At 42.0% G+C, this 27,628-nt stretch overlaps 1 protein-coding gene across 1 annotated transcript in view; it reads left to right on the top strand.

Annotated features, from left to right (window-relative positions):
* Nucleotides 1-27,628, top strand: part of FANCC (FA complementation group C) — a 212,376-nt gene that overhangs the window by 75,022 nt on the left and 109,726 nt on the right. Inside the window, exon 4 of the mRNA XM_058657361.1 lies at nucleotides 3,097-3,191. Within this exon, the coding sequence (XP_058513344.1) occupies nucleotides 3,097-3,191 (95 nt within the window). The remainder of the gene's footprint in view (nucleotides 1-3,096; nucleotides 3,192-27,628) is intronic.

Consider the following 27,628-nt stretch of genomic DNA (forward strand, 5'->3'; position numbering starts at 1 on the left):
AGTCATTACAGGAGATTTGAACTGGGTCAGGCATTTGGCATGGGGATCAAGATGCTGCTTGGGATGCCCGCGTGCCCTGTGGGGATGCCCGCGTGCCCTGTGGGGATGCCCGCGTGCCCTGCCTCTGATCTCCATCCCAGGTTCGTGCCAGTGCAGACTGAGAGGCAGCAGGTCCTGGGGTTCATGCCATTTGTAGGAAGACCTGTGTGGAGCTTGCAGCTCCTGGCTTTGGCCTGGAACAGCCCTAGCTGTCCTTTTATCAGTCTGTCTTCCGGACCCATCAATCAATCATAAATAAGGGTAAAAGCAGGGGAGAAAATATACCAGGAGGTGCTGTCCTGCTTAGCACAAGTGCATGGGGGCGCTGCATGCCCAGCTTCCTCTTTGCCATCCGTTCCCCTCTGCCTCCTCTCTTTCCCACCTGGCCTCTTTGTCTATTCCCTCCGCCTTGTCTTGTTCAGGCTCTTCATCTGAAATGGTGAACCAGTGAGCTGCTACTGTGATCACCTGTACAGGCCACACTTGTCTGCCAAAGTCTGTATTTTGCAGCTAAACCAGTGTTTCTCAAACCTCTTTAACGGAAAATACAGTGTAGGTGTGTGTAGATCCATACTTGTATATGAAATATTCATATTTATACATTTGTACACACACAGATGACCAAACATATTGTAAGAAGCAGTACTTATCTTTATGTGCATTCCATATCCACTATGCTAGTTTTAAAAAGATTTCTCAATTTTTATTAAAAGGGCAGATTTACAGAGAGGAGCGGCAGAAAGATCTTGCGTCTGCTGATCCACTTCCTGAGTGGCCACAGTGGCTGGAGTTGAGCTGAGCGAGGAAGCAAGGAGCAAGAGCCTCTTCCGGGTCTCCCAGGTTGCTGGGTCCCAAGGCTTTGGGCCGTCCTCGACTGCCTTCCCAGCCCGCAAGCAGAGGGAGCTGGGTGGAAAGTGGGGGCACTGGTTCTAATGCTGCCGCACATATGGGATCCCGGCTCATGCAAGGCAAGGACCTTAGCCACTAGACTACTGTGCTGACCCTTAACAGCTGGTTTTTAGAAGAAAAGAAACACTGTTTCCTTTAGGTGTGCTTGGTGAGTGTAGGACACACCTTCAATTCACACAAGTGTTAAAATGTGGCAGTTTATGTTGCAGAGGGGCTTTGCTCACTTTGCACTGTGGACTACAAGTCAGATCTAATTGACAAGTTTTAGCATGATATGAAGTGATGGGTTACAGTGAACAAGTATGAGCACAAAACTAAGCAGAGCCCTGGTCCCGCTCCTTGTGATGTTCTGCCTCCACTGTATTGTGTGGCGTAGCTCAAGTCCTCAGGCCCAGGGCCTCCACCAGCCAGCTTTCCAGAAACACATGGATTTTCCCAGCAGATACTATACAAGTGTTCTTTGGTATTCCAGCACAAGGAAAACGTGGCTCACCATTTCTGCTGTCAAGGATGGAAAGGAAGGAGTTGAGATGCTTCTTGTGAGGAAGCGCTGAGCAAAGAGCACTTCCCAGGAGAGCCCAAATCAGGGCATCTTGGGGACCGTGCCCACTGAGGCCTCAGATCGCTTTGTGACACTGAGAGCCTGGACTCATAGCCCTAAACTCACGCCCACCTGGGATCTTTTGTTAGCATTTTATCTATGACACTGGCCTCCTCTAACAACCAAAGATTTCCAGCCCTTTGTTTGAATGCTTGTGCTACCTTTTGAACTGCCTGTAATGTTTCGGTTTCCTGTTTGGAGATGTCACTTGGGAAGTTTAAGCTTACGCATGTTTATGGAAGGAGGGGGAAATGGGATTAAAAATTAGTTAGCATCTGTTGGTTTATGGGGGGGAATCAGAGTTTGCATTGTCTATCCTTGATAACGGAGCTGTGAGGGATGCTGCGTTCCTCGCTGGCAGGAGATGGGCAGCTAGAATGATGGGGTGGATCTTGAGAGAGCTGCTTGCGGGGGGCAGCTCAGCCTCTGGCGCAGGGCCTGTCGGGCATCTGATAACCCTGATAACCCTGTGCTCTGGCTCAGGTACTGGCATTGCCAGTTTTTAGACTGCATTTTTTTCTTAATTGTGTCATAAAATTCCCAACGGAAATGGGCTCAGTCACTGCAGAAGGAAAAAGAAAAGTGGATCATGATGTCAATGTCCCTGCCAGATACAAGGTTTCAAAGTTCAGCGTTTTCATCACATATTTAGTAACAGTTTGAATTTTAAAATAACAAAGTAGGAGCTTGTACAAGGGTTCTCTTTATCCTGATTATTTGGAACTAAGCAGGAAACATTTTTAAATAATACTTTTCACTAAATTTGTAACAAGTGAAGATACTTTGGAACATTACAAAATGTAAAGATGAAATCAGAAATATTAACTACTGCCTGCTGTTTGCAGGTTATGTTGCCTTAAAAAGTTTGAAATGATTAATGGTTTGAAATGTGAAATAAAAAACTGACCTTGAGAAAATCCCGGTTTTTTCAATTCTTTCCATCATTCTCATTTGGCTTTAAAAGTTGCTGCTGTTACAGAAAGGGAATAGACCACACAAGAGCTGGGCACTAAGTGATCCCAAACCCACAAAAAGACAACAAAACCACAAAGTGTGCTTTCACACACACTTCTGTTTGCTTGTTCTGTGAACTCAGAAGTTTGAGAGTTTCTTGAGCAATGTTTAAAAAATTTTTATACAGGGCCCGGCGGCATGGCCTAGCGGCTAAGGTCCTCACCTTGAAAGCCCCGGGATTCCATACGGGCGCCGGTTCTGATCCCAGCAGCTCCACTTCCCATCCAGCTCCCTGCTTGTGGCCTGGGAAAGCAGTTGAGGACGGCCCAATGCATTGGGACCCTGCACCCGCGTGGGAGACCCGGAAGAGGTTCCAGGTTCCCGGCATTGGATCGGCGCGCACCGGCCCGTTGCGGCTCACTTGGGGAGTGAATCATCAGACGGAAGATCTTCCTCTCTGTCTCTCCTCCTCTCTGTATATCTGGCTGTAATAGAAAATGAATAAATCTTTGAAAAAAAATTTTTTTTATACAGATACCTTTTTTTCATGCCTGATGAAACTTATTTTTGTTTTCCTGTTTTTTTTTTAATAGATGAAAGCCAAAAAATTCTAATATGGTGCTTATGTTGTTTGATTAACAAAGACCCACGGAATTCTGGAGAATCAAAACTGAGCTCCTGGACATGGGTAAGAGAGTAAATCTTCTCTCAGCTGCTGTTCACTAATGGACTATTTAAAAGGTGCCGTTTTTAAGTTTTTAAAGTTTTTTTGGTCTGGTTCTGTGATGCTTTGGAATGTTTTTTGAATGTATCCCTCACAACTGTATCGTCTTGCTGGGTGTGAAGTCATTCACGAAATTTCAGTTTTGCTCTGTTGTGAAATCCAAGAGATAACCATCTGTTCAGGGGGAACTTCCTTCCTCATGCCTATAAAACCTCATTTTGAAAGCAACTTGCAGGTAATTAAAAGAATGTACTCTTTTAGCAGTTGTTATTCTTCAAAGAATGATTTTCCCAACCAACATAGTTTAAATACCTGTATAACTCCTCTGCCTCTCTTCAAGCCTGTTCTGCCACGAAATTAAAATCCAGAGGTGCCCAGGGAGCAGCCCTGTTTTCTGCACTTGGTAACTGGGCCTGAATGCTCACAGACTGCGATCTGGGGCTGCTTGGTGCCTGCTGCTCACATTGCTTAATGGATCACCTCTGGAGCCTGTCCAGCTGGCTGACAGCTTCCTGCCTGGCCCCGGGCCTCTTTCCACCTCCTCTCGAAGGGCAGGCTGGAGATGGAGAGCGTGGTGAGGCTGGGCTGTGGCTCCCCTCAGCACCAGCAAGCTGGCTGCTCTGGTAACTCCCCACTGTCCTGCAGTGGTCAAGGACTTGCTGATGCGTGTCAGCCTCCACCAGGCGTGCATACGGTTCAGATTAGCTGCTTGCCCTTGTGAAATCGCCCAGACACATTAACGCAGATGGTTTTGTCTATCAGCTTGACTGTTGGTATCGTTGATTTCACTGCTTTTTTTTTTTTTTTATAATTCTTTATTTGAGGCAGAATTTCTAACAGAGAGGACAAAGACAGTGTTTGTATTTCTGTGTTCGATTGAGAAAAAGAACAGAAGGGACAGTAGAGATGTACTTGTAGATGTTACGTGAAAAGGGTTGGGTGAGGGAAGAGATAACACAGTTTAACTGCAAGGAGAATTAACGTAAGAGCTGAAGGAAGAAAAGGACCAGTAGAATTAGGGGAAGAAGGCTATGTGTATATTAACAAGACTAAGCATGTAATAACATTCAAGCTTTAATTTTCTTAATTGATGTTTTTGTTGAATATTTGATGTTTTAATGATTATTTAATTTATAATTTTGTATTGACTCGCTCATTGAATCCTAAAATGGGCCATTCAATAAAGTGTTTTTAGGGTGATTGAGTTAACTTCATATTACTTGTCCCTTTATTAGCCTACTTTTAAATTTCTAGTCTTACATTTTATCCCGTGGTTTTTTTTTCCTTGTTTAATACTGTGCTTATTAATAGGCACTTAAATATAATGCAGAGAGGTTAAGTTAAAATAGTCAGTTCCTGCCTGCAGGGCATTCATAACCTGCTAGCCAGATCCCTGTAGGCCTACGTGGTTGGGTTGTTGGTGATAGAGAAGGGGACACTTGTTCAAATATGGGGTTTTAGAGACCTTTACTAGGGGAGACAACAGATTGGCTTAGTTCTGAAGGTTGACAGGGAGCCCGGGTTAATTTATGAAGAATATTCCTGTCAGCAGAAGGAGAATGTGCAAAGTGTGGTGATGAGAAGGGAAATGTTTTCTTTTGGCAGCACAGTTCTATAGGTATGCCTGGAGCTTGGGCTTCTGTGAGGTTGGTGAGGGCAGATAGGAGAAACAAGCCTACATGTGATTTTTAAAAGGGTTTAAAGGGACTGGGGAAGCCATAAGGAGTGAGTTCTAGAAACTAAGAAAGCGCTTTGGAGGCTGCTATGGTGTGATGAAGGTTTCAATGACCTGGACAGAAGGGATCAGGTTTATGGGACATCAGTGGGGCAGATACTGAAGATGTGAAGCCGATTACGTGAGCTGTGTATTAGGTTGGGTCGAGGTGTACAGAGGATTGTCCTCAGAAGGGGGGTTGGTTTGCTGGCGGAGGGATGGGAGTTCCTGGCCCCTAGAAGTCTGGGGTAGGGTGAGATCCCTCTCAAGGAATCAGGAGCCTCAGGAGACAGAATAAAGGGAGTCAGGGAAGCAGAAGGAGAAAAGTACTGGTGTTTTGTGAACAATGAGCAGTCGTTTGTATCTAATGCTGCACGGGGGCACCGTCCAACAGAAGTGAAGTATTTGCTCTGTAAGCAATGCTAACTTTCCTAGAAGCTACTGTAGCAACATAAAAGAAAAATAGGTAGAATTAGCTCTAAGTTGAAATTTTATTTAATCCTGTTGATTCAAAATACCATTGTTCTAACACGTAGTTAGTATAAAAACTATCAATGGGACTATTTGATCATCTTTTTTCAAAATCTATATTTGAAATTCAGTGTTTTTTATACATATATCATATGATATGTCTTAATTCAGACAATCAGTTTTCTGTATTTTAGTAAAATTTATGGTTGAAAAGATAGATACACATAGCTACATTTTTGCAATGAAGCTTGTAACCAAATCCGGCTTCATTTTAAAAGCTTAGAAAGTGCTCGGCGGCCACGCGTGGCTGGTGGTCACCGTGTGGGACAGGGAAGCTGGTGGTCACTGTGTGGGACAGGGAAGCTGGTGGTCACCGTGCGGGACAGGGAAGCTGGTGGTCACCGTGTGGGACAGGGAAGCTGCAGAACAGGAAGCAGCAGGTTCAGAAGCACCCACTGGGCTTTTGCAACAAGGAGTTTTTCCTCTTTTCCTCTCTCTCCCTCTCTCTCTCTCTCTCTCTCTCTCTCTGAGAGGTGGAGAGAAACAGACTGAGTAATGGGGGCAGGGAGGAAGTGGAGTTGATCAACTTCATTTGCTCTTTTTTTTTAACATTTCATTATTATTATTATCATTTTATGATACAGTTCCATAGGCTCCTGGCATTTCCCTTATCCCCTCCCCTAAGACATTAAGCAGAGAAAGTGGGGGGTAGACTAGATTCGGAGTCAGCCTGTGCGATTTAAGTCCAGAGAATATCTTCCTCCGAACAGAACAGGCTAATAAGAAACAGTGACAGGTGTAAGAGTGCCAAGAAAGCCCCTGAATGCAGCAGTAATACAAACGAGGTAAAAAGATGTGTAGAGATTATTTCCATTATTTAGCTCTGAGCAGTCTAAAGCTAATTACATATACCTGTCACCCTCAATGCCCGCATGATGTGTTGGCCATTGGGCAGCAAGACAGAAGTTGGTTTTTGGTTTGTAGATGGCTGGAACGCATATTAGAAGTGAAAATTTCTCTGAAAAAGTTATAGAGTGACATGATACACATTAAAGATGTGTTTCTGCCTTATAGTATCCTTGTGGAAATTCTGCAGCAGTTGTATTTTTTTCTTTTTAATTTTTGTTTGTATTGGAAAGTCAGATATACAGAGAGGAGGAGAGACAGAGAAAGATCTTCCATTTGATGATTCACTCCCCAAGTGACCAGAGCTGAGCTGATCCGAAGCCAGAAGCCAGGAGCTTCCTCTGGGTCTCCCACAGGTGTGCAGGGTCTCAAGGCGTTGGGCTGCTTTCCTAGGCCACAAGCAGGGGATTGGATGGAAAGCGGGGCTGCTGGGATTAGAACCGGCCCGCATTATCAGATCTTGGTGCATTCAAAGTGAGGACTTTAGCCACTAGGCCACCACACTAGGCCCAGCAGTTGTATTTTAACCATGGTTGTTAGCTCCTTGGATGAACATCTGTTGCCTGCTGGGTGCTGGGATGTTCTACCTGTGGAAGTACAACTCAGGGTCACTCTGTGTTCTTGGACCAGTGTGAGTGTGACTGAAACAGCCTGAATCAAAAAATAAACATTTTTCTATAAGTTAGACTATTTGGTAAAAACTCCAATTAGCTACATTCAATTTGAAAATGTTAGGGTGGGTTGTGTTTTAGCACAGGGAAGAGATTGGTGGTGCTGGATGTTTGGCTTACCTTGCCTAGATTGGTGATGCTGGATGTTTGGCTTACCTTGCCTAGATTAGTGTTTTTGGATGTTTGGCTTACCTTGCCTAGATTGGTGGTGCTGGATGTTTGGCTTACCTTGCCTAGATTGGTGGTGCTGGATGTTTGGCTTACCTTGCCTAGATTGGTGTTGTTGGATGTTTGGCTTACCTTGCCTAGATTGGTGGTGCTGGATGTTTGGCTTACCTTGCCTAGATTGGTGGTGCTGGATGTTTGGCTTACCTTGCCTAGATTGGTGGTGCTGGATGTTTGGCTTACCTTGCCTAGATTGGTGGTGCTGGATGTTTGGCTTACCTTGCCTAGATGGGTGGTGTGGATGTTTGGCTTACCTTGCCTAGATGGGTGGTGTGGATGTTTGGCTTACCTTGCCTAGATTGGTGGTGCTGGATGTTTGGCTTACCTTGCCTAGATTTGAAGCACATTCTGTACATTTTTTGGTGAGTTCCATCAAGAACCACAAATGTGCCATCAAGTAGTCCTACCTCAATGGCTGCCCTTGCCATTCAGAAACTGGTTAAGGTTGCCAGATTTTCACACCTTTTAAGAATGTTTGGCTTTTGAAAACTTTACTTTCACTATGGAATCCGCTGAGCAGATACTTCCTGAGCACGTTGCCTGGAACTGCTGCCTGCATTTCTCAACGGCCCCTGAGCAGTAACCACTTGCCTGACTTTTATTTACATTGCTTTACATTTTTGCCTCTTAATTATGCAGTTTGATTTAAAAAACTTGATAGCAGTGAAATAATACAGTATGTGTTTTTCATATTTGAATCCTTCTATACTGCATTATGGCTGTAAGAGTCAGTGGTGGTGTTGAATGTAGTGATAGCTTATTTATTCTCCCTGGGTTTTCGTTAATAGACCACAGTGACCTGCTCTAAGCTCAGATGGGTGTTGGATGTTGGTTTCCAGGTCAGGAATTTAGAACAGTGTTGCTATGTGCACTCTGTCACATGTATCCAAGGGCCAGAGCATGTCAAGAAGTAGAATTGCAGGTCATGGGATATGCATATCTTTAATTTTATTAGCTTGTATTAAATTGTTTTTCACAGTAGTGGTGCCAACTCAAATTCTCATGATTAGTGTGTGAAAGTTCCAAATCCTCTGTGTTACTTGATATTATCAAACTTTCAGAGTTCATATTTTTCTGATGGATGACTATGGTGATATGTGTCATGGTTTTAATTTGTAGTTATCTGAAGCTGAGCACCTGTTCTGGAAAAATACTATTCCTGTTTCTTCACACATACTTTCATGGAAATTAGAGCCGTGTGTTTCCACTCTGTGATATGTGTTTACCCCCTTTCTATCTTTTTAAAAAGAGAAATTTTAAATTGTACTCTACCTACATTTTCAGTCTTTCTGTTTATGGGTAATTATTTTCTACTTTATTCAGAAAAATGTCTCTGCTCTAAGATGATGAAGGCCTACGTTACCTTTGGAGAAGGCAATCCCTGAGTTCAGGGCAGGGAGGGATCAGTCTAAACCAGGTGCCCGTCTGCTGTTTGCTTTAGTTAGGTGGCATGATCAGTGAGTCTCCCTTACATGGCAGTAATGCAATCTTGAGAGAAAAGGCAAACATAAAGGAGTCCCTTTCCATCATCTTTCTTTTCTTTTTTTTTTTTTTTAAAGATTAGCACATTTTTTTAAAGATTTATTTTTATTACAAAGTCAGATATACAGAGAGAGGAGGAGAGACAGAGAGGAAGATCTTCCGTCCCGATGATTCACTCCCCAAGTGAGCCGCAACGGGCCGGTACTGTGCCGATCTGAAGCCAGGAACCAGGAACCTCTTCCGGGTCTCCCATGCGGGTGCAGTGTCCCAATGCATTGGGCCGTCCTCTCCTGCTTTCCCAGGCCACAAGCAGGGAGCTGGATGGGAAGTGGAGCTGCCAGGACTAGAACCGGCGCCCACATGGGATCCCGGGGCTTTCAAGGCGAGGACCTTAGCCGCTAGGCCACGCTGCTGGGCCCTCCATCTTTCTTTCCTTAAAACTGCCCTTGTTCTATTTATGATGTGTGACCATGTGACCCTGAGACTGGAGAAGTTGGGAAAGCCCATCCACCTAGGACATAAGACTGTAGCTTAATTCTTTTACATATAAAATGATATTGCTGTCACATCTTAGTGGATTCATTTTATGCACTTGTTGGAGTAATACATTCTCATATGTATTTCTCTCTAGTCTGATAAAACCCACGTGCAACTTTGATATATTCAGCTTTTCTTTTTTTTTTTTTATAATCTGTTTTATTGTGTTGTTGACAATCTTTACATAGTTAATTACAGTTAAAGAAAGAAAAAGAAAAGAAAAAAAAAAAAAAGGTTCAGGGGGATAGGGAAGTGGGTAATACTATTATGTCCACATTGTTTCCATCTTGTATCTGAGGTAAAGGGGGATATTGAGGGGGAAGCCCCACCCGGTTTCCCGCCCACCCCGAGTCCCGGATGTGGGGCATGCTCTGAGATATGTGCTCGAGTGGTGTTAATAGTTCTCCGGTTATGAATCGCTGCCAGTTTCGCTCGATGAGGTCGTCCACTGATTGATATGGTCCATCATAAAGTCTCCGTTTGCCCCATATATCGCTGCCAACATATAGCTGAGATGAATGATTGATCTGCTCTGTCTTCTGTCTTTTCTTGATTAGAGTTCTGAGTCCAGCAGTTCGATTAGGGAGATCTCCAAAGAAACTTATTCAGCTTTTCTTAACAGTGGTTTTGTTGACTCTAATACCCTCCTTCTATTTCCCATTCTCAGCATCCTACATTCCATGAAGGCCGCCAAACAATCCTCCTACATCCTTGGATCTTAAACACTTTGGCTCCAAACATGTCAGGCCTAGTCACAGATTTACACTTGGCACAAATTTCCTTTCCTTTGCTTGGGAGGGTTTTCTGCCCTACCCTGGCCAGTCTGGTATGTGGGAACCTAGGGAAAGAATTATTGTCCAAGTTGAAATGGTAGTTTGATGGGTGATGGAGTGCTTCTCGAGGGCCTTAATGAAAGCACAGTAGAGCCTAGGTGAAAGTTAGGGTTGAGAGCAGGAATGGTGTTGCCTCTTCCACAGCGTCACTCTGTTTTAAATTTACTTTTTATATAGCAAAAACAATACCAGGAACTTTTGTTACCTATATTGTGCTTACTTTACTTTCTGTAACCTCAGGTTTTCTTTTAAGGTTAATTGGTAGTTAGGGGAAGCACTGGGACTAGCAGTTAAGACTCCAGTTGGAATGGCCATATGCCGTATCAGAGTGCCCATGTTCAAGTCCTGACTCCACTTGGAGTTCAGCTTCTTGCTAATGTGCATCCTAGGAGACGTTAGTGGACAGCTCAAGCACTGGGACTAGCAGTTAAGACTCCAGTTGGAATGGCCATATGCCGTATCAGAGTGCCCATGTTCAAGTCCTGACTCCACTTGGAGTTCAGCTTCTTGCTAATGTGCATCCTAGGAGACGTTAGTGGACAGCTCAAGTGACTGGATCCCTGCCACCCCTGCAGGACACCTGGATTACGTCACAGCTTCCTGGCTTTGGCATTTGGGGGATGGGAGCTTGCTCAATCTTTCCTTGTCTCCTTGCTTCTCAAATAAAATACTTTATAAATGTTAAAAATAGTAATTAGTAATTAAAGCTTTATATTTATAAATATGAATTTTTATTGATTGATTTTCCACTATCTATATTCCCTTTCCCATTTTTTTTTTAAAGATTTTATTGTTATTGGAAAGCCGGATATACAGAGAGGAGGAGAGACAGAGAGGAAGATCTTCTGTCCAATGATTCACTCCCCAAGTGAGCCGCAACGGGCCGGTGCACGCTGATCCAAAGCCAGGAACCAGAAACCTCTTCCGGGTCTCCCACGCGGGTGCAGTGTCCCAATGCATTGGGCTGTCCTCTCCTGCTTTCCCAGGCCACAAGCAGGGAGCTGGATGGGAAGTGGAGCTGCCGGGATTAGAACCGGTGCCCATATGGGATCCCGGGGCTTTCAAGGCGAGGACCTTAGCCGCTAGGCCACGCCGCCGGGCCCCCCTTTCACATTTTTAATGGTACATGAAATTTCCCAGCTGCTCATTGTTCATTTTGGTTGAAAATTATCCTAGCTAATTCTTGGGATGAGACTCTCTGTACAGCCTCTTCGTCTCCCAGGCCAGAGTGGCTGGTAAAGACAGACATATGGTGTACTTTAATTCAGTGGCATTCCATCCGGTAACCTTTGTTTGGGGAAGCATATTTTGTGTTGCCTGATGAACATTTGTTTGTTAACACGCAGACCCTGATGTTGCTGTCAGTTACCATAAGTCCGTGAGATCAGACTCTGGAAATCAAGTCCGCATTGAGAAAACACAGCTGAGAAAAAAAAAAAACAGGGGAAAGCAGATCATGTTTGCATTGTTTGGACCCTCACCAAGCATTGCTAGACTTAAACCCTGCAGTATATTCCCTTTGCGCTTTGAGCCAATTTGCTTCAAGATTTTGTTACAGTCAACAGTACCCTGAGATAACAGACATATTTAGGAATTTAATAAACTTTAAAAAATTTTTAAATCAATTTATTTTTAGTTATTTGAAAGAGTGACAGAGAGCCAGAGAGAGAGAGAGACACAGAGATTTTCCAGCTGCTGGGCTCTAATAATGCCCACAATAATGAGGACTGGTCTGTTCTGAGAGCAGGAGCCCAGAACTCCAGGCAGGCCTCCCACGTGGTATGCAGGAGCTCAGACATGTGAACCATCATTGGCTACTTCCCAGCATGCATTAGCAGAGACAGAAAGGGAATAGCTGAGACTTGAACCAGCACTCCAATATGGAATACGGTTATCCAACGCTGTGGCTTAACCTCCTGTGATACATGTATTCCTAAACTATTTTTTTAAGGAGTTTTGAAACTTAGTTTCCCCCTGCAAATGTGTTCCTGTATTCCTATCTTAACAGAAGATACCGTGACTGGATAAACAGTAAATTTAGCAAAGTAGTTGTATAAGTTGAGCATCATTGATCAGAAAACATGAAATTCAAAATCCAAAATGCAGCAGAATTTGAAGCATCGAGTTCCACACCTTGAAATTCCACACCTAATTTCATGATAGTTGCACTTAAATATTTTAAAATGCATTCAAATATTCTATAAAATTACCTTCAGGCAGCGTGTACAATGTAAATTAACTTCCTGTTTACACATACATACACTATGAAAGCTGAAGCTTCTAGTTCCATGCCTTTCAAATAAGGGTTATTCAACCCATGAGTTCTTTTCTCTTTGTTTTTTAAGAGAATAAGAAAGTAATCAACATAAAAACCAAACCCATTTACTTTTTCTTTTTTAGGAACTTATTACTTAATTGAAAGACAGAGTTACAGATAGGGACAGAGATAGAGGGAGGAAGAGGGGGAGAAAAAGAGAAAGAGCTTCTATATACTGGATCACTCCTCAGATAGCCTCGACATTTGGGGCTGGGCCAGGCTGAAGGCAAAAGCCTGGAGCTCCAGAATCTCCCATGTGGGTGGCAAGTTTGCAAGTACTTGGCCCATCTCCCACTGCTTTTCTAGGTCCATCAGCGGGGAACTGGTTTGGAAGTGGAACAGCCGGGCCTCATACCAGTGCTTATAGGAAATGTTGGTGTTGCAGGTTGTAGCTTAATGCGCTCTGTCACAATACTGACCTTTCAACATGTAACTTCTTTATTATTACTGTTGTTATATTTACTATTTTATGATACAGTTCCATAGGCTCTGGGATTTCCTGTCCCCCAAATCCCCTCCCCTCCCCCACTGATTACCCCTATATTATTGCAATAGTGTAATCCTTTATAATCAGTCATAAGTCCATTGCTCTGCTATTTAAGTGTATCCTGACATTGTAGATATGGACAATGGCAGAGAGTCCAGCATCCTATTATCAAGTTAAATTTAAGTTTCACTGGGAGTCCATCTTTGATTTGTAAGTAGAGATGCATACTGCATTGTATCTTCACATCTGGATGTGATAGTCTTTATTACAGTTACTGTACATCCCCTTAAATGAAAAGCCATAAAACAAAATCAACAACAGAAATAAAAATAGAAAATTTACAACAGCATGAAGTTAAATAACATACTACTGAATGACCAATGTGTCATTGAAGAAATGAAAAAAATCAAAAACCTTCTTGAAGAAAATGATGTTCCTGTATGACTGAAATGTCACTAAAGACATTAGTAAGAAATTTTTTTTGAAGAAATGAAAATAAGAACAAAAATATCAAAACTTATGAGATGTAGCAAAAGCAATATTGAGGGGGACATTTATAACATCAGGTACTTTAAAAAGCTGAAATGTCACATATCAGCGGTCTAATGCATCTGGAAGACTTATTTAAAAAATGAAAGCAAAAAATGATAAAAATCAGCAAAAATAACTGAAATTTAAAGTAAAAAACTACGAATTGCAGCAAGAGTCATTTTTTTCAAGATGAGCAAAACAAACTTTTAGCCAGACTAGCAAAGATAAGCAGGCTAGAAAAGCCAAGTAAAATTAGAGATGAAGAAGAAAACATCCTAAGAATGCGTTGGGTGATCTTGTCTTGCTGACTGGATCCTTCGATCATTATGTGGTGTCCTTCATCTGTTTTAATGTTTTTCATGTCAGAGTCTATATTATCTAAGTGTGGCTACACCAGCTCATTTTTTTCCCATTAGTCTGGAATATCTTTTTCTATCTGTTCACTTTTAGTTTCTGCATATCTTTGCTGGTGAGTTGTATCTCCTGTCGGTAACATAGATGGATTTTGTTTTTTTCTATCTAGTCTGCTAATTTATGATGCTTGATTAAAGAGTTTAAGTCATCTATATTCAGGGCTAATATTGATAGGTAGTTATTTGACCCTGTTATCTTAGCAATGAGTTGTTCATTTTTTTGTTTAGTCTTTTTTTTTTAAATTGAACATTCTCGGGCCGGCGGCGTGGCCTAGCGGCTAAAGTCCTCACCTTGAAAGCCCCGGGATCCCATATGGGCGCCGGTTCTAATCCCGGCAGCTCCACTTCCCATCCAGCTCCCTGCTTGTGGCCTGGGAAAGCAGTTGAGGACGGCCCAGTGCATTGGGACACTGCACCCGCGTGGGAGACCCGGAAGAGGTTCCAGGTTCCCGGCTTTGGATCAGCGCGCATCAGCCCGTTGCGGCTCACTTGGGGAGTGAATCATCGGACGGAAGATCTTCCTCTCTGTCTCTCCTCCTCTCTGTATATCTGGCTGTAATAAAATGAATAAATCTTTAAAAAAAAAAATTGAACATTCTCCACATTTGCCTTTGGTTTTGGTAGGTGCTAATCTTTTTTTGTCAAGAGAACATCTTTAAGTATCCCTTTTAGGTGGGTCTATAAGAACCAAATTCTTTTAACTTTTATTTATTGTGAAAGAATTTTGTTTCATTTTCAAAGACAAAGTTTTGCTGGGTTGTTATTCTAGGTTGGCATTTTTTCCTTTTGGAATCTAGATTATGTCACTCCATTCTCTTCTTGCCTGTAGAGTTTTCTCTGAGATGTCCCCAGTGAATCTGATTGGGGCTCCTCCATATGCTAGTTGATTTTTTTCACATGCAAATTTAAGGTCTTGTCCCTGTGTTCAATTGAAGAGAGCATGATTATCATGTGTCATGGTAAAAATTGCTTCTGATCAAACCTATTGGGTGTTCTGTGTTCCTCTTGTATTTCATTTCCCAATTCTTTCTCCAAATTAGGGAAGTTTTCTTTATTATTTCATTAAGTATATATATATATATTTTTTTTAATTATTTATTATTTAACTTCAGTAATTACATTGTATTATGTGACAGTTACATAGATACTTGGGTTCTCCCCACCCCTCCCCAAGCCCTCCCACCATGGTGGATTCCTCCACCTTGTTGCATAACCACAGCTCAAGTTCAGTTGAGATTTCCCCATTGCAAGCGTATACCAAACATAGAGTCCAGTATCTTATTGTCCCGTCAAGTTCAACGGCTTCTTAGGTATACCCTCTCTGGTCTGAAGACAGAGCCAGCAGAGTATCATCCCAGTCAATTGAAAGCTCCAACATACCATCAGCAAAAATTTACATCATTATGGAATTAATTGACATAGTAATGAGTAACCAATATGTTAAAAGTAAATGCGATTTCCCAGCCACCTTCTGTGACCACCTCACCTATACTTCAATTTTAGTTTATACACAACATATAACATTCAAAACATAACATGTTATACATAACATCATATCATCTTAAATTAAGGCAAACATGTGGTATTTAACCTTTTGGGATTGGCTCATTTCCCTTAGCATTATGGTTTCCAGTTTGGCCCATTTGGCCACAAAGAACTGCATTTTGTTTTTTTTAATAGCTGAGTAGTATTCCATGGAGTAGATGAACCATAGCTTTCTTATCCAATCCTCTGTTGATGGGCATTTTGGTTGTTTCCATGTTTTTGCAATTACTGATTGTGCTGCTATGAGCATAGTATATATATTTTTTAAAGATTTATTTATTTTATTACAAAGTCAGATATACAGAGAGGAGGAGAGACAGAGAGGAAGATCTTCCGTCTGATGATTCACTCCCCAAGTGAGCCGCAACGGGCCGGTGCACGCTGATCCAAAGCCAGGAACCAGAAACCTCTTCCGGGTCTCCCATGCGGGTGCAGTGTCCCAATGCATTGGGCCGTCCTCAACTGCTTTCCCAGGCCACAAGCAGGGAGCTGGATGGGAAGTGGAGCTGCCGGGATTAGAACTGGCGCTCATATGGGATCCCGGAGCTTTCAAGGTGAGGACCTTAGCCGCTAGGCCATGCCGCCGGGCCCTATTAAGTATATTTTTAAACCCAGCTTCTCTCTTTGCCTTCTGGAACTCCGACAGCCTTTTAATAGTGTCCATTAATTCTTGAATACTTTTCTTAGCTTGACTGAGTTCCTCTACCAGCTTTTTGATTCCCCCTACACCCAGTTGTTAAAGGAAACTTCTTCCAATTCAGAGACTTTTTTTTTCTGGCTCGCTCATTCTATTATTGAGACTTTCCACCAAATTTTTTAATTTGCTTCATTGTGTCCTTCATTTCTAATAATTTGGCTTCATTTTATTTCAGTATTGTTGTTTCCTGTATGACATCTCTCTTAAAATCCTGAACTCCTGTATGTGCTTCTTATTTTTGTTAAGAAGCTTTATAATAAGCTTTTGAAATTCTTCATTCCCATTTCTTCGATTTCTTACTCAGGTAACTTTGAGGTTGACAGACTTTTTCCCCTTGGCAGGGAAGGCATCAGTCATAGTCATTGAGCCTCTGTCTCTTTTTTTGCTTATGGTCATTGCTATTATGGTTAGCAGACTCCTAAGGGTCAGTACTTTAAGATTTATTTATTTTTTATTTGGAAGGCAGTTATGCTCACCACTATACCACCAACGCAACAAATTTATTTATTTGGAAAGACATATTTACAGAGAGAAGGATAGACAGAATGATTTTTTTAAGATTTATTTATTTTTATTGGAAAGTCAGATATACAGAGGAGGAGAGACAGAAGAGGATCATCTGTTCATTGGTTCACTCTGCTAGTGTCCTCAGTGGCCGGACTGCGTCAATCTGAAGCCAAGAACCAGGAGCCTCTGCTGGGTCTCTCATACAGGCAGAGGGTCCCAAGGCTTTGGGCAGCACAAAAAGAGTGTCCAGTTTTCCTACCAGACCCACTACCAGCCCTGGATCTTGTGTCTGCCCAGTCGTGCTTCAGCATGGCGTGACTTGCATCCAGTCCCAGCACTTGAGGTGGATGTGTTCCAAGATCTGATATGAAATAAGCCATGGAAAAAGTGCAAGTGGTGAATGTATTTGGATGGATGCACACGTATGTGTGTTCTGACAAGCTCTGAAGGCACATCTCCTGGCCAAGCCTCTCGCTGAAGCTCCACACATCTCTACTGAGATGTTCATGAGCATATATAGTTTTTTAAATGACTTCTTAAATTTGGAATCCAGAGAGACAGTGGGTTAGGGAGTACTTTAACCTGTGGATTCACTCTGCAGATGCCTGGAACTCGAGTGAGCCGGGAACCACACCACTGCCTCCCAGGCTATGCATTAGCTCAAGTTTCAAGCCAGAGCCAATAACTGAACCAAGTTGCCCAGGATGGGATGCAGGTGTTTTAACCGCAACGCTAAACATCCCCCCTCCATGGGTACCTTAAACTAAGCATGTCTGAGGTGAGTCTCTCATCTTTCTTTTGAAATTTGTTACTTCCACAGGCTTTCCTTAGCTAAAAATGACTTCACTTTTCCTGTTTCTCAGACCATGCATCTTGTTCATTCTGGCTGTTCATTCTTGGGGTCACCCTTGGCTGTTCCTTCTTGCTTGCAGTCAAGCAGCCAACCTGTTCATTTTATCCATGACACATATGCAGAACTTGACCTCTTCCCACCGAGCTTGGCAGCTTCTCCCTCCACTCATGCCACAGAGCCCTCCCCAGGATCACCACAGGGTTCTGCTGCTGTCTGCCTGCTGCCAGCCCTGCTCTTGCATATTCTCAGTGGGAGGAGCTTTGGAAGTGTTTCCGGCTGTTCTCTGTTGTGTTCAAAAAGACATGCAGAGTCATCACTTGGCCTGTGAGGCCCTTCTGATGGGCTGAATGACCCACACTGAGGAATTCATGTAATCCCAAGGCAAGGGTTGTAGCTGAAGGAGTTTTAATAGGTGTTGGGGAACAGTAATATAAGTAGGATGATAGCTTCAGTTGAACGTATATTCGAAAGGGCAGGACTTGGTGGTACTAATTAAATGTTAGGGAAAGAGGAGAGCAGCAGTGCAGCTAACAATGGGTTTGTCAGGGATTAATAAAATCTTCTCCTGTGTTAGGGAACAGCTGAGAAATAGGGTGTCACACACAGGCCACTGGAAACAGGCACCATTCCTTTACACCTAAAGCAGAGTCAAGAATGCTACCTTATGTCCGTGGATCTTGGCATTTCATAGTTTTTCACTGTGAGTGTGTCATTTTGTATTTTCACAGCTCTGTTCTTAAGACTTTGAAGTCCATTTGAGGAGCTGGTCGATTCATCCTCCCAGTGACATCTTCTATGACTTCTGTGACAGTTTTCTATGTCTTTACATCTGTGTAAAAACTCTCCTGAGTCATGAACAGGAATTTACTTCTTGCTAAACGTTCCAGAAAGTGAATTGGCTTCCTCTGAGGGGTAAAATAAGCTACAATTTGTATTCCTGGCTAGAGTTTGTTTGTTTGTTTGGAGTTTTTCACCTTGTCATTTAGGTGGAATTCTGCTTATCATAACTTTAAATCATGTCAGATTGTTTTTAGTGAGTTGCCACTGCTCAAATGGTCCTCATCATGGCATTTATTGCCAATTAGCAGTGGGATGTTTGAGATGTTTAGTGATGTTTTCTGGATGACCTGCTTTATGTTTTCAGTTCGTTTTAATTTTGTTTTATGATCACATTGGCTTTTCCATTAAGCTGTAACTTGAGTTGGGTTGGCCTAGGTCTTAGAACATGAGCGGATCCTAGTCTTGATCTCCTTACCATCTCCTCACCATCCCCACCCCCACTCTCCTGTTATGCCACAGCCTCAGTCCTAAGTGCAGGGATTTTTAGGCTTGTCCATTATAAAAAAATGTATGTGTCTAAGACATGCACTTATTGTATTTTAATCCAAAATGCCTGAGTGCTGCCTGGGACATTTAGGGAGAAAACCTTGTGATAAGTGAGTTGAAACACTGCTGCCCATGGTGGGTGAATGGTCGCTGCGGGAGACATGTGGATGTGTGCAGCACCGGGACTGCGTGACTGCATCTGTTTGGAGTGAGGCTGTTCCCCTGACTATCCACGCGTTGCTCTCGTGGGCTGACATGCCCCGGGAGCCAGGCAGGAAGAGCTGCTGGCTAACTCCACCTGGCTTACTCTTCGCTGACCTCGAGCTGTTACACTTTCTCAGAGTTTAACTGTTCTATCAGTTCTATTTAATATGGGTGACGTTGGAATTTCTACAAATGAGCATCATGAAAAAGGAATCAAGAATATTTTAACTCATCAATCTTGATTTTCAGGTTGTTTCAAGACTTGGAGGTTTAAATATTCCTTCACCATAGACATAAGGAGCGCTTCTAAAAATGTTGCTGTCTGAATGCTTTCATAGTTCCACTGAAAATAACCCTGCATGAGGCAGTTTCTGGGAATCAAAAAATTTGGATCTGCCTTGGCTCTTCTAGTAAATCTTTTATAAGTTACATACCCTCATTTTCATAGTTTTTAGGAAAACAATAACATAATCTATGACTCCACTTAAGGTATCCGAAGTGGTCAAATTCATAGGCCCACAAAGTAGAACAGGGAATATGAAAAGGAAGAAATGGCGGTGGCGGTTAATGGGTACGCAGTTCCCGCTTTGCAACATGAAAAAGGTCTAGAGATCTATTGTTCTAGAGGTGTATTGTACAACATTATGCGTGTTCTTTTTTTTTTTTAGAAAATGATATATGTGTTTGATAAATCAGTAAGAACATTTTTATTTATAAAAAAGCTAAAATAGAAAAAATTTTTTAAAGATTTAATTATTTTTATTGCAAAGTCAGATACACAGAGAAAAGGAGAGACAGAGAAGATGTTCCATACTATGGTTTACTCCCCAAAACGGCCGCAATGACAGGAGCTGAGCCAATTTGAAGCCAGGAGCTTCTTCCGGGTCCCCTACGTGGGTGCAGGGTCCCAAAGCTTTGGGCTGTCCTCAACTGTCTTCCCAGGCCACAGGCAGGGAGCTGGAGGGGAAGCAGGTCGGCCAGCATTAGAACCGGCAGCCATATAGGATGCTGGCATGTTCAAGGTGAGACTTTAACCGCTATGCTATCACGCTGGACCCAAAATAGAAAATTTTACTTTGCATTTTTTTGTTACCACAACTAAATATTTTTAAGAACTCAAAATAATAGTGTTGCTGTTAGTTGAATGTTTAGTATATACCATAAAGGCATTGTTTGATTAAATATTCACAGTTCCATGAAGGTAGGTATTGTTACTCTATAATATGAATGAAAGAAACTAAATTTAGAGAGGAAGTGCACTAGCAAGTAAGTGACAGATCATTTGGGGATGAGATGTGACCTAAATCCACTGGAAAAACATATCCCGCCAGCTTAACTAAGAGCCAGACTGTCTCTAGTATTCTCCCAGTACTTAAATGTTGACTCCGAGACACCCAAGGTCTCTGCAGAGACTCTTGATTTTGATTTAAATGTTTAGTCCCTTGCTTTAGATGTCCAGATAGTGAGAAAATGCTTCCAGCTGTAATGAATGGAAGTTGCTGTGCTTGCTCTAACCTGTGCACATCGTGGCACAGAGTGCTGCTTTTGAAGGCCCAGGGGTATTAGATCTCAGTAAGTGAGGGTGTGAGCATGACTGCCTCTGTGGAATGGCTTGGCAGACACTGGGAAGGACCTGCATCTTCTCATTATGTATTTTTTTCTGCTTTTTTGAGTTTTCAAATGATGAGTTTGCATTATTTATGTAATGGGTTGAATTTGTGCCCCCTCTCCCATGGAATTCACATATTGAAATCCTAACACCTGATATGTTAGAATGAGACCTTGTTTATCAACAGAATCATTGCGGATGGGGGCAGGGCGGACCCCTGATTCAATATGACTGGTGTATTGATGAAAAGGGGGCCTTCGGGGTGTATAGTCATGTGCACAGTGCAGAGCACCATCGGTGACCAGAGTAGAAATTGGGTAACACTTTTCCAAGTCAAGGAACACCAGATATTGTCAGGAAGACACCAACTAAAGGGAGGGTAAAACAGATTTTCTTCAGTTCTCAGGAAAAAATAACCCTGCTAACACCTCACTGTCAGAATTCCACCATTCAGTATGTGCAGGATGCGTTGTTGTGGTTTAAACCACTGAATTAGTGGTGCATTGTTTTAGTGACTTTAGCAAACTAATGCGGTTTCTGAAATGGAAACTTTTTTTTTCAGAGTGAAAAATAAAAAAATTAAGTTGGTTCATAAGAATTCATCCAAAGTAATACTCAAATTTAGAAAGGACTTTTATGTGTAACGATGTCTCTTATAATTGGAAACAATGACAAATAATCCAAATGTCTAGACTTCAGTGAATAACCAAATTATAACATATCTACTTGATGAACTATTGTTTTCATTTTATGTAGCCTACAAAGTATGAAAAATGTGTTTAATGTAAAAAAGTTGGATGCAAAATTATTTATACAAATGGTAACAGCTGTACAAGCTAGATTTGCGTCAAACTAAAATTAGAAAGAAAGTGAAAATGCTTTATTAGGATAATGAGATTATGGGTGTTTTTTTCTGTTTTCTTTAATTTCTTTTTATTGCACAGAATGGTAATTTATTGTGGTTATAGTAGTAAGATTTGGAAACAAACTGAATTAAGAAAACTTTTATACATTAAATGCACCCCTTCTAAGTGTACAGTTTTGACAGTTGTATACATCCTTATAACTCCGACCACAATCAAGAAGTAAAATACTTGTGTCATCTCTGAAAGTTCAGTTACCCTTTTATAGTCATTGCCTCTTCTGGCTTCAGCTTTAAGTTAACCATTGATCTGCTTTCTTTCACCACAGAGTAACTATTTCTTTATATGATTTCATATAAGCAGAATAATGTAGTATATGTTTCTGTGTCTGCCTTCTCTCCTGCATTATGTTTTGAGATTTATCTGTGCAAGAGTTTATATGAATAGTCTGATTGCTTGATACTGTTGAGGAAAATATTCTATGTACCAGCACAGCACTTTTTCCTGTTCACTTGTTGATAGCAATTTGGGTTATTTATGATTTGTGACTATTTATGACAAAGTTTCTATGAATACTTATATTAAAATTTTGTTGTGGCTATACATTTTCATTTTCTTGGATAAATGCTTAGGATTAGATTTGGTGGATTGTGTGGCAGTACAAGTTATGAAAAATGGGATTAGAAGAATTTTTTGTTGCAAAAATTTTTGAAATCTATAGATTTTTCATAATGAGCATTTGCCGTGAACTTTTTTTAAAAGAGTTTAAGATTTGAAAGGCAGCGTTGGAGGGCAGAAAGGAGAGAGAGGGAGAGAGAGAGAGAGAGATTGATCATCTCTCTACTTGTTCAGCTCTGCTCTTGGTCTGTGTCTTCCTGTGGGTAGCAGGGGCCCAAGCACTGGGGCTGTATTCGGCTGCTTTTTAGCCTCATCAGCAGGGAGCTGGATTGAAGTGGAACAGCTGGCACTGGAGCTAGTGCCGACATGGGACGAAATGTATCTCCTGAAGTAGCTTAGCCCACTGGACCGTGGCATCATCCCCTTCACAGTCTTGTAGGAAACACCTCTGTCTTGGCTTTTGTACCATCTTCTCAGAAATGTCCTCCCCAGAGAGTCTAGAGGAAGAAGTGAAGACGCAGGCAGAAGTGCCAAAGAACAAAGATGAACCAGGTTCAAGGACCTGCTAGCCTTGTGTACCTGTGGTGACCAAAGGAGCAGAAGGAATGTGTGTCGGACCAAGAGACGCTGGTGGAAATTGTTGGGCTACTCCCAACAAGCTACTACCTCCAGCTTGTTCCTTGAGGCTTTGAAACTATCACCATGAGCGGATTGCCAAAAGCCCCTGTGAGACCCACTTTGCTGCTACGAGAACAATACTGAAGGCCCTTTGCCCTGGGCCTGTGACATGCTAGCTTAGTTCTGTTCTCAGTTGTGGGTGAATGTAACAGGTGTGCAATTAATCATCTCTTCTTATCCAAAGAATAATATTTAAAAAGGTCATAAGATGATGCCAGATGATTTCTATAGTCTGACTAGCAATGTATGAACTTCTACTAGTTCCACAGGTTGCCTGACACTTAGTCAGCCTCTTTTCCTTTTAGTTACTCTTATCAGCATTGACTAGTCTCCTACTATAATTTTAATGTGAATTGGATCATTTGACGCTGAGTATGTGCTAATGGGGTTCTGTCTTTGTTAGTAAAGAGGTATTCCCAATGGTTTGTCCATTTAGAAATGTTTTGTTATTACAGTGTAAAAGTCCTTTTGATATTCCCAGATACTGTTCGTTTGTCAGATGCACCTTTTCAGAGAAAAAACTCACTGTTTGTGTCCTGCCCTTTCATTTTCCTAATGACATGCTGGACAATACCCAAGTTGTAAGTTTTGATGAGGTCTGCATTTGTAAGTTTTGCCTCTTACGACGTGCACTTTCTGTATTCTAAGAAATTTTTGCCTCTCCAAGGTTTATGAAGGTTTTCTCCTGTGGTTTCTTACAGAAGTTTCACAGTATCCACTTTAGACATACGGTTTATTTAAAGCTAACTTTTTAGATGGTTGTAAGGTAGAGGTAGAGATTTATATAGTTTTGCTTTTTTTTTTTCAGCTTTTTGAAAATAAGACAGTTTAAAAAAGTCTTTGTATGTCAGGTTCTAGAGTTTGATATTATTCCTGTTAGTGGGCCTTATGTCTGTGGGTTTTGGGTTTTTTGTTTAATGTTTGTTATGCTTTGCTGAAAACTGATCATTTGAAATAAAATTCTTCCATTCTTTTCAGACTACATTTGTGTGGGTGAAGACATCAATTATTTAGTGTGAAAGCTTCAAGTCCGAGGGCTTTTCTAGGCATACACCTTCTCTGGGCCTGTTTGCGTTTTTCCAGTTCCCCTGTATATACAGCAGATTTTAAGTGTCTTAAATTGTCTAAGAGTGTCATTCCTGCTTCTTCTCAGAGCCTTAGATGTTCTTCTGTTTTCTTTTTTTAAGATTTATTTTGTTTATTTGAAAAGCAGAGTGACACAAAGAGATCTTCCACCTGCTGGTTAATCCTTCAAATGGCCGCAAGGTCTGGGAGTGGGCCAGGCCGAAGCCAACAGCCAGAAACGCCATGCTGGGATCCTCCGTGGGTGGCAGGGGCCTAAGTACCTAAGGAGTCTCCCACTGATTTCCCAGATGCATTATCAAGGAACTGAAGCAGAAGCAGAGCAGCGTGGACTTGAACTGGCACACCTGTCTGGGATGCCAACACTGCAGGCGGCAGCTTGGACTCTGCCTCAGTGGCAGTACCACATTCTGCTTTCCTTTGCCCATAAGCTCTTTTTTTTTTTAAGATTTATTCATTTTATTACAGCCAGATATACACAGAGGAGGAGAGAGAGAGGAAGATCTTCCGTCCGATGATTCACTCCCCAAGTGAGCCGCAACGGGCCGGTGCACGCAGATCCGATGCCGGGAACCAGGAACCTCTTCCGGGTCTCCCACGCGGGTGCAGGGTCCCTATGCATTGGGCCGTCCTCGACTGCTTTCCCAGGCCACAAGCAGGGAGCTGGATGGGAAGTGGAGCTGCTGGGATTAGAACTGGCGCCCATATGGGATCCCGGGGCGTTCAAGGCAAGGACCTTAGCCGCTAGGCCACGCCGCCGGGCCCTGCCCATAAGCTCTTGCAGTTAGGCATCTACAGGCATGAGGTTCTCTGCAGTTCTCTTGTGCTGTAGTCTGGTACAACTTGAAACCTAAACTCTGAACTGCCGGAGTTTCATTTTCATTGGAATTCTAAGGCCATGCAGAAACCAGCTGCTTAGGCAGCATTAGGCTCACATTGTAAATAGTGTTCATTTCCTTCCATCACGAGGGGAGAACCAAGAATTGGGCTATCTTCTCCCTCCCGCAGAGCAGGGACAAGCAAGTGCGCCATGAATCCCGTCATTCGGAGGATGCTGTGTTTTGGAGTGTTTGCTTGACTTTGAGATCCTTGGCGTGTGTGCCGCTCCCACAAAACTCCTTTAATCAGTCTGGAATTGACTGACGTTTCTGTGGACAAATGAGAGCCTAAAGTGTCTTAATTTGGCATTTTTCTGACATAGCCCATCAAATCTTGAAACTTTTTAAATGTTTTCATTTACTGAGATGATCAAGCGGTTTGTTTTTGCCTTTTCTTTATGCTGGTAATGCTAGCATCCTGAATTGCATCCATTGGTTTTAGCTGTTAAACATAACTTCCAATACTGGAATAAATGACACTTATTTATGAAGTATTTTCTTTTTACGTACTACTGATGTTTGCTAAGATGTTAAGAATTTTTACTGCTATTTTTATGAGAAATATTAGCTGGCAGTTTCTTGGCAGTGTCTGCTGGTAATTCATCCTTGATTCAATCCATTGTAAGACTGATAGATTTGTTTCTTAAAAACAAATGAGGGCCTGGTAGCCTGTTGACTAAATCCTCACCTTGCGTGCGCCAGGATCCCATATGGGCACCAGTTTGTATCCCAGCTGCTCCACTTTCCATCCACCTTCCTATGAAAGCAGTTGAGGTCAGGCCAAAGCCTTCAGATCGTCTCAGCTCCAACTGCTATGGCCATTTGGGGAGTGAACCAGTGGGCAGAAGATCTTTCTATCTCCTCCTCCTCTTCTCTGTATATCTGCTTTTCCAATAAAAAAATAGAATCTTCAAAAAGTTTGATTGAAGTTACTGGACTTGGAATTTTCTTTATGGGAGTTCCTAAAGCATGAATTCTTATTCTTTAATAAGTTAGTTTTATTCAGGTATTCAGTTTCTTTTGTCAGTTTCAGTAATTTTTTTGGTCATTTAAAGAGTTTGTCTACTACTCCATATTTGTTGTCAGGTTTATTGAGAGAACATTCATTCATTATGCTTTTAATGTCTGTTGCGTATGTAGTTAGGTCCTCCCTGTAATTCCTTTTTTTTTTTCTTTAAGACTTATTTTTATTGGAAAGTCAGACATACAGAGAGGGGGAGAGACGGAGAGGAAGATCTTTCATCCACTGATTCACTCCCCAAGTAGCTACAACGGCCAGAGCTGAGCCGATCTGAAGTCAGCAATCAAGAGCCTCCTCTGGGTCTCCCATGCGGATGCAGGGTCCCAAGGCTTTAGGCCATCCTTGACTGCTTTCCCAGGGCATAAGCAAGGAGCTGATGGGAAGCAGGGCTGCCAGGATTAGAACCTGCACCCATATGGGATCCTAGCATGTGCAAGGTGAGGACCTTAGCCCTTAGGTTACCACACCAAGCTCCTCTCTGTAATTTCTGATGTTAGAACTATGTCACTGCTTCTTTTTCTCCCCATGAGTTTAAGCAGCGTTTAACAAATTTATTAAATAAATTTTAATAGCTTTGCTTCATTCACTTTATCTTTTGGTTATGATTTCTTTAATTTCAGTTCTGTGTAATTTTCTCTCTCCTGCCTATTGTGGATTTAATTTGATCTTTTTTTTTTCCCTGACATTTATGCTGGAAGCTTAAATATTTAACCTGATACCTTCCTTAATTCTAATATAAATGAAGCTATAACTGTCCCCCCAAACTGCTTTATTTTCCTATCTGAAGTTTGATACGTTGCATTTTAATTTAAATTTAGTGAAGAATACTAAGTACTTTCCCATGTATTTTCTGATTTGACTCATTGGTTAATTTAAAAATGTGTTTTTTACTCAACAAATATTTGAGTTTTTCCCAGCTATCTTTGTACTTGTGTGTCATTTAATTTTGTTTTGAGAATATATTTTTGATATCCCAATCTTCCTAAGTAAACTCAGACGGGGCTTGTGGTCCAGAATTTAGTCTGTCTTAGGGACTATTCCATATACATTTGAAAGGCGCATTGGCTGAAGTATTCTGTGACTGTCAGTTTGGCCAAGGCAGTTGATGGTATTGAAGACTGTGAAGTATGTGAGAGTGAAACTATTTAGTCACGCTGGCAGGAGACTGGATTCCTGGGTCAGAGATGAAAGAGATTGTATGTGTAACACAACAAACTTTTAGGGTTTGATATTTGTGTCTGTTGTCCTTATCCCTACAGTCCCAGGAAGAATGTATCTTAGGTAAACACTGTGCATACCTGGGTTTGAATCACAGTTGAGAAAACTTGAACCAAGTTGGCAGTGCTCAGCCCTACTCTTTAACATGTTAATTTATTAGTGATTTGAAAGAGTGATGGAGAAGGAGAGGGAGAGCAGTGTCTTCCATCCACTGGTTCACTCTGAATGCTGTGAGGGGCGACTCTAGGCCAAGGCCAGAGCCTGAAATCCATCTGGATCTCCCATGTGGGTGGCAAGAATGCATGTACTTGGACCGTCGTTTGCTGCCTCCCAGATCTGTTAGGGAGTTGGATTGGACACGAAGTGGAATTTTATCCTACTCTAATATGGTATGATACAAGTATACTAGTGGTGGCTTAACTTGTTGTACCACATTGCCTGCTCTGCCCAATTATAAAAATAATAGGCTGGAAACTTCCCTTTACCTCAGAGAGGGACATTATTGTATTGGGCAACAAACAAACCTCTTCTTTACTTCTTAATGAGATGATAAATTGTAAGAGATGATAGTCTCCAATTGCAGTTGTGAGCTATCATTCCTATTTTTGTTTTGTTTTGTTTTATTTCAAAGGTTTGTTATTGGGTCTACACACATTAAGCACTGTGACATGTTGGATAAAGCTCCTGCCTGTGACCTGGCATCCTGTATGCTCA

This window comes from Ochotona princeps, chromosome 31 (genome assembly GCF_030435755.1).
Source record: "Ochotona princeps isolate mOchPri1 chromosome 31, mOchPri1.hap1, whole genome shotgun sequence".
Taxonomy (NCBI): domain Eukaryota; kingdom Metazoa; phylum Chordata; class Mammalia; order Lagomorpha; family Ochotonidae; genus Ochotona; species Ochotona princeps.